This window comes from Apium graveolens, chromosome 10, assembly GCF_009905375.1.
Source record: "Apium graveolens cultivar Ventura chromosome 10, ASM990537v1, whole genome shotgun sequence".
NCBI lineage: Eukaryota > Viridiplantae > Streptophyta > Magnoliopsida > Apiales > Apiaceae > Apium > Apium graveolens.
The window spans coordinates 170544407-170551411 of record NC_133656.1 but is presented as its reverse complement, the minus strand read 5'-3'; the positions used below and the strand labels follow the sequence as shown (position 1 = coordinate 170551411).

Sequence of the window (7005 nt, the reverse complement as noted above, 5' to 3'; positions counted from 1 at the left end):
ACTCAAAATAACTACTCATCGGGAAAAGACTCATTTATCAACGACTTATCTTATAAAGTAGCAATTGGATCCTCTAAACGCGAGAGATGATCAGCGACTTGATTTTCAGTCCCTTTTCTGTCCTTGATCTCTAACTCAAATTCCTGGAGTAAAAGAACCCATCGAATCAATCTAGGATTTGAGTCCTTCTTCGAGACGAGATAACGAATGGCAGCGTGATCAGTGAAAACTGTCACCTTCGTCCCAAGCAGATAAGATCAAAATTTCTCGAAATCGTAGACGATAGCCAAAAGTTCTTTCTCCGTAGTAGTATAATTCAGTTGAGCACCGTTAAGAGTCTTACTAGAATAGTAGACTACATGAAATATGTTGTTCTTTCTCTGCCCAAGAACTGCTCCAACTGTATAGTAACTTGCATCGCACATCATCTCAAAAGGTTCACTCCAATTAGGTGTAGTTATGACAGGTATCGTGATTAAACTCTTCTTTAAGAACTCGAAAGCAGCCACACACTCGTCATCAAACTTAAACGGGACATCTTTCTCCAGAAGATTGCACAAAGGTTTAGAAATTTTTGAGGAGTCCTTAATGAACCGCCTATAGAAGCCCGCATGACCAAGAAAACCACGAACTCCCTTAACAGACAGTGGTGGGGGAAGATTTTCGATGACCCCCACTTTGAATTTGTCCACCTCAAGACCCTTATTAGAGACCTTGTGCCCAAGAATAATGCCCTGTCGTACCATAAAATGACATTTCTCCCAATTGAGAACCAAATTGGTCTCAACACACCTCTTGAGAACGTCGCCTAAATTCTGCAAGCATTCATCAAATGAATCACCAAACAAAGAGAAATCATCCATGAACACCTCCACATTCTGACCAATCATATCAGAGAAGATAGCCATCATGCATCTCTGAAATGTGGTCGGTGCTCCACATAACCCAAAAGAAACTCTCCCAAATGCAAAAGTACCAAAAGGGCATGTGAATGTAGTCTTTTCTTGATCTTCTGGAGCAATGCAAATTTGATTATAACCAGAATAACCATCCAAAACACAGTAGTACTCATGCCCAGCCAATCTGTCAAGCATCTGATCAATAAACGGTAGAGGGAAGTGATCTTTTCTTGTGGCTTTGTTCAGCTTCCTGTAATCCATGCAAACTCTTCACCCCGCGACTGTCCATGTAGGAATAAGCTCATTCTTCTCATTAGTGACCACAGTGATACCTCCTTTCTTTGGCACACACTGAACTGGGCTCACCCATGAACTGTCAAAAATAGGATAGATGATCCCTGCATCCAGCCACTTAAGAATTTCCTTCTTCACGACTTCCTTCATGATTGGATTTATCCTTCTCTGTTGCTTAACAGTAGGCTTGTTTCCTTCCTCTAGCAAAATTTTGTGCATGCAATACGAAGGGATAATTCCCTTGATATCTGCTATAGTCCAACCAATTACCGATTTGAATTCTTTAAGAATTTTTAAAAGCTTCTCCACATCGCTACCTAAAAGGTCAGATGCAATAATAACAGGCAAATTAGATGCATCACCTAAAAATGCATACCTCAAATGTTCAGGTAAAGGCTTAAGCTCAAGAGTAGGAGCTTCTTTAATAGATGGTTTGAGGCGTTTAGGAGCTTTGTTCAACTCCTCTATTCCCAGAGATTCAAAAGGCATATCAATCTTCCTCTTCCAGGGAGAAGCATTCAGAAATTGCAACTGCTCATCCCCTTCATCATCTTCACTATCGGAATTCCCCAACAGGGCCTTCTCTAAGGCATCAGACCTTAGCAATTGATCGAGTTCTGAAGTAACCACAAAATCAGCCAACTTCACTTTTAAGCACTCCTCATTTTCTGTAGGGAATTACATGGCATTGAACACATTAAAAGTTACATCATGATGCATCACTCGCATGGTGAGCTCACCCTTCTGCACATCTATCAAGGTTCGGCCAGTAGCCAATAAATGTCTTCCCAAGATTATGGGAATTTTCTTATCCTCCTCAAAATCAAGAATTACAAAATCAGCAGGGAAGATGAGTTTATCCACCTTGACCAAGACATCCTCCACAATACCCCGCAGATATATAATAGAACGGTTGGTCAACTGTAAAGTCATATAAGTAGGCTTTGGATCAGGAAAGTTCAACTTCTTGAAGATTGACAAGGGTATCAGATTGATGCTAGCTCCCAAGTCACATAGACACTTGTCAAATGACACCTTTCCAATGGTACATGGGATAGTGAAGCTTCCGGGATCTTTAAGCTTCGGAGGTAAATTCTATTGCAGCACAGCACTGCATTCCTCTGTGAGAGTAACGATCTCTAAGTCATCAAGCTTCACCTTCCTAGAGAGAATACCTTTCATGAACTTCGCATAACTAGGCATTTGTTCAAGAGTTTTAAGGAAAGGTATGTTGATGTGAAGTTTCTTGAACACCTCCAGAAACTTCTCAAACTGCTTATCCAGCTTTTTCTTCTGCAGCCTCTTAGGAAAAGGAGGTGGAGGATAGATCTATTTCTCCCATGCATTACCCTCAGGAGGAGTGTGCTCAACAGTAGTCTTCCTTGGTTCCACTTCTTCTTCCTTCTACACTTTTTCTTCTTCAGCCTCAACTTCAGATTCTCGAATCTTAGCTTTTTCAGGATTCGCAACCTTACCAGACCTCAATGTAATTGCCTTAACATGCTCCTTAGCTTCCTTCTTGCCCAAAACTTCAGTATCTCTTGGGAGTGTGCCAAGTTGATGATTCAGTAATGCATTAGCAATTTGCCCAATCTGATTTTCCAAGGTCTTGATAGACACAGCTTGGCTCTTGCACATGAGCCTCAACTCCTCCAATTCAGATTTTTCATTAGCTTGCGGTAGCTGTTGAAGTTGAAGTTGTTGCCTAGGGGCATATTGTTGTTTCTGAAAACTAGGAGGGTTATACTGCTTTTCTATGTATGGCTGATAAGATTGTTGCACCACATTTTGATTATTACTCCAGCTGAAGTTAGGATGATTGCGGTTATTTGGATGATAAGTTACGGGAGCTTGTTGTTGTGATCTCTAAAAGTTGCTCACAAATTAAGCTGATTCGCTAGAAATAACGCACTGCTTAGTTTCATGCTCCCCCGCACAAAGCTCACAAATACTAGTGATTTGATTAACTTCATAATTCACTAAAGAGTCCACTTTCATCGTCAAAGCTTGATGTTGAGAAGCTATAGCAGTAGCTGTATCCACTTCCAGAATTCCTGCCACCTTGCCTTGTAACATTCTTTACGTATGATTATGGTATTCATTAGTTCCATGAGCTCAATCAACTCATAAGCTTCATTATAGCTTTTGGCCCATAAGGCTCCACCAGACGCTGCATCGAGCATAGGTCTAGATTGAGCGCCCAAACCATTATAGAAATAGTTTAAAATCATCCAATCAGGGATGCCATGGTGTGGGCACTTCCTTAGCATCTCCTTATATCGATCCCAAGCCTCACACAGAGATTCTCCAGTTTCCTGAGCAAACTGAGTAAGAGCATTCCTGATTGCAGCAGACTTCGCCATAGGAAAGAATTTAGTGAGAAAATTTTGAGCAAGATCCACCCATTTGGTGATAGACCCTGGTGGTAGAGAGTAACCAGCACTTTGCTTTATCCCTCAAAGAGAATGGGAAGAGTCACAGCTTGATGGCATCTTCAGTCACCCCATTGAACTTGAAAGTGTCGCAGATCTCGATGAAATCCCTGATGTGCATGTTGGGGTCTTCTGTAGGAGAACCCCCAAACTGAACTGAGTTCTGTATCATTTGAATCGTGCTCGACTTGATCTTAAAAGTATTATCCGAGATGGCTGGTCTGATGATGCTCGACTGAATATCACTGATCTTAGGCTGAGAATAGTCTATCAGAGCCTTAGGATTTTCTGCTTGATCTCCCATCACTACTAAAGCTGGTTCCTCAACTTTCTCTTCTTCTTCTACTTTCTCTTCGTCCTCAAAAACTTCCCTTCGAATCACTACAGCTTTTTCCTCGGCTTGATCCAGAGTTCTCTTACGAGTCCGTGAACGCATATGCATACACACTCGCTAGAGTACCTAAAACACGACAAGGAAAATAGTAGGTAAGTAACAATGTCTAAGTCAATGAACTTTAACGATCACTGATGACCCGGGTTCGATCCCCGGCAGCGGAGCCAAAAATTTGTTAGTCGCTAAACACGCGCTAAAATTCACGCAAGTATACGCGTTCGCAAGTAGTATGAGATATAAATCAGTTTCGTTCATACATAGACTGGTTTAGGTTAACTTTATGATTTATGCACTTATGCAATAATGATATGGCTATTATTCAATGCTAAGATGAATAGCAAATTGGGTTTTGATTATACTACGATTAACTATTGAGAATTATACTAAAGAACATTAACTAAAGAGAGTTGAATAATATATGACACAAACATGGGATTCTAAATTCATTAAGTACTTCATTCAATAGCCTTTTCGTTCTTAACCTTAGCATGTAATGGTGATGGCACTAATCAGATAACACGAAACTGATAAACGCCAACTTTCGTTATACGAATACCATACTACCAGAAATCCACAAAATAGATAGAAGCTGAATAGACACCAATTATATTGAGACCCTATATATCTATAGAATTTGACAACATAACGGTTTAATGCACAAGTTATCTATCGTGATTATATAGGGCAAGTAAGATGGTTAAAATTACCTACGAATCATGCATAACAATAACACATGAACCTATGCTAGCATGGCAAGTTCTAAATCCTTAAATTCATTGTCGCTTCATTAAGAATTAACAAGCTATCTTATAAGTTCGCGACGCTCATAAGACAAATAAGCACAACCAATACTATGTTATCATACAATCACCACACACTAAGGCATCGAAATAAATCAACTAAAGAAATCCAGAAATAAATCCGCCTAGAACCCCACGATAACGATTAACCCATAATCGGACTCATCATCAACGTGGGTTCCGATGAAAGCATGGTATAATAAACGTAGTCTTAATAAATAAATACTAAACAAAGTACGAAATCCAGATTATTAGGTTCAACAAAACAAGAAACGAGCATCCAAGATTACAACTTAGAACAAAGATTCACAAGAATGAACAAGATCTTCTTCGCCTTCATTGAATTGTGCTATAGGTCTTCTTGTCATCTTCTCCTTAGCTCTGTTACGTCTCTCTCTATGAAAAACGTCTTTATTTATGTATATATATGCTGTAGAATTGACCAGGGCTTCAAACTCTCAAAATCCCAATGGAAACAGAATTCTGCTACCCCGACCTGGTGCGATCGCGTGCTTGACCAACGCGGGCGCGCTGAGTTTTTGCTCATTGGGTGTGGCCGCGCGCTACTTCAGCGCGGGCGCGCCGTCCTCCTGAATAAAATTCTGATTTCTTTTTTCTCCTTACTGATTTAAGCCGGTCTTTTCACGAGCCTTTATTCGAACACCATCTAAACACCAAATTAGCACTACAACCATGCTAATTTACCTGATTACCTGGAAAATGCCTGCAATGCAAAAACACTACAAAAACACGTAAAAACACCAACAACTCGAGTACAAATATACCAATTCAAAGATTTACGGAGCATAATAAAGTGTCATAAATGCCACTCAACAATAAACATTTGAAATAAAATCATGATCTCCATTTTTCAAGCGAATTAAGATGTTACCTCTTCCTTTGAGTCCCCATACGCATTTGGTTGTGGGATTGGATGTTATATTGCCCCACTATCAAGATACCATAGATTGTCTCCACAATTTTCTTCTCATTTTTGTGCTAAAAGTAAAGTGGGTTCATTGCCTTTGTCTTCTATAAGTTAGCTTTCTCCTCAACTTTTTTTTTGAAGTGCAGCACTCAGAAGCATAATGACCATATTTTTGACAATTATAACACTTGACATTTGATTTGTCATACCTTGAAATAAATCTTCCTCTTCCACGACCACGTCCTTCATCTTTTTATTTCTTGTCTCGCTCAATCTTTCATCTTTTTTATTTTTGTATCTTTGTTGGCCACATCCTCTTCCTTGTCCATATAAGAAGCCTCGTCCACGTCCTGGGCCACGACCTCTTTGACTTGTGTATCTTCTATCATTATTTTTGAAAGAGAATTTTTCTTGCAAGGCTTATTCAATTGGCTCATTTCTTTTTAACATTTTTTCTTCATGGGCTTGTAGTGATCCCATAAGCTCATCAATAATCATTTCATCTATATCTTTAGCCTCCTCAATTGCCACAACTTTATAATCAAATTTAGAGACAAATGAGCGAAGATTTTTTTCAATAACACGAACATCACTTACCTCTTCTCCATTGCTTTTCATTTGGTTCACAATGGTCAAAACTCTTGAAAAATAATCCGAGATTGATTCGGATTCTTCCATTCGTAAAGCCTCAAACTCGACATTAAGTGTTTGTAACTGAACTCTCTTCACTTTTGCATCTCCACTAAAAGAAGAATTTAAAATATCTAAAACTTTCTTTGATGTTGTTGCGGAAGCCACCTTTTGTAGCATTGAATCATCCAAACATTGATGGATGATCATAATCGCCTTTTGGTCCTTCTTTCTTTGGGCTTGTAGTTGATCTTTTTGAACTTGATTCAAATTTGCTTCATCTTCGGGCACCACCAATCCTTTCTCCACAAGTTCCCACACATCATTTTCTCCAAGAATCGCCTTCATACGAATGCACCAATTCTCATAATTGTCTTTGGTGAATTTTGGCATTTGTCATTGGGACATTCCATTTTCCATGATTTTCATTCTTCTTTAACAAACACAAGTCTTCTTTCAAGATAGGTAGAACCTTTTGCTCTTGATACCACTTTGTTGGAAGAAATGATCTCACTCAAATTCACACAACTCAAAATATTTAGAAGAAGAGGTATTTTATATAAACTATATTACTTGAAAATGACTTGATCACAAATGATTTGGTATAAGGCTTTATATCGGACTTCAT

General features: G+C 39.1%; 1 protein-coding gene and 1 non-coding gene across 2 annotated transcripts; one reads left to right on the top strand and one right to left on the bottom strand.

Moving 5' to 3' along the window:
• Positions 1-3434: 3434 nt before the first annotated feature.
• On the top strand, positions 3435-3541 carry LOC141694668 (small nucleolar RNA R71). The gene has a single exon (XR_012563955.1). It is a non-coding gene; the product is annotated as a small nucleolar RNA R71 (small nucleolar RNA).
• A 2626-nt stretch (positions 3542-6167) lies between these two features.
• LOC141691297 (uncharacterized) lies at positions 6168-6770 on the bottom strand. The gene has a single exon (XM_074496031.1). It carries the CDS (start codon positions 6768-6770, stop codon positions 6168-6170), a length of 603 nt encoding a protein of 200 aa, XP_074352132.1.
• Positions 6771-7005: the final 235 nt, after the last annotated feature.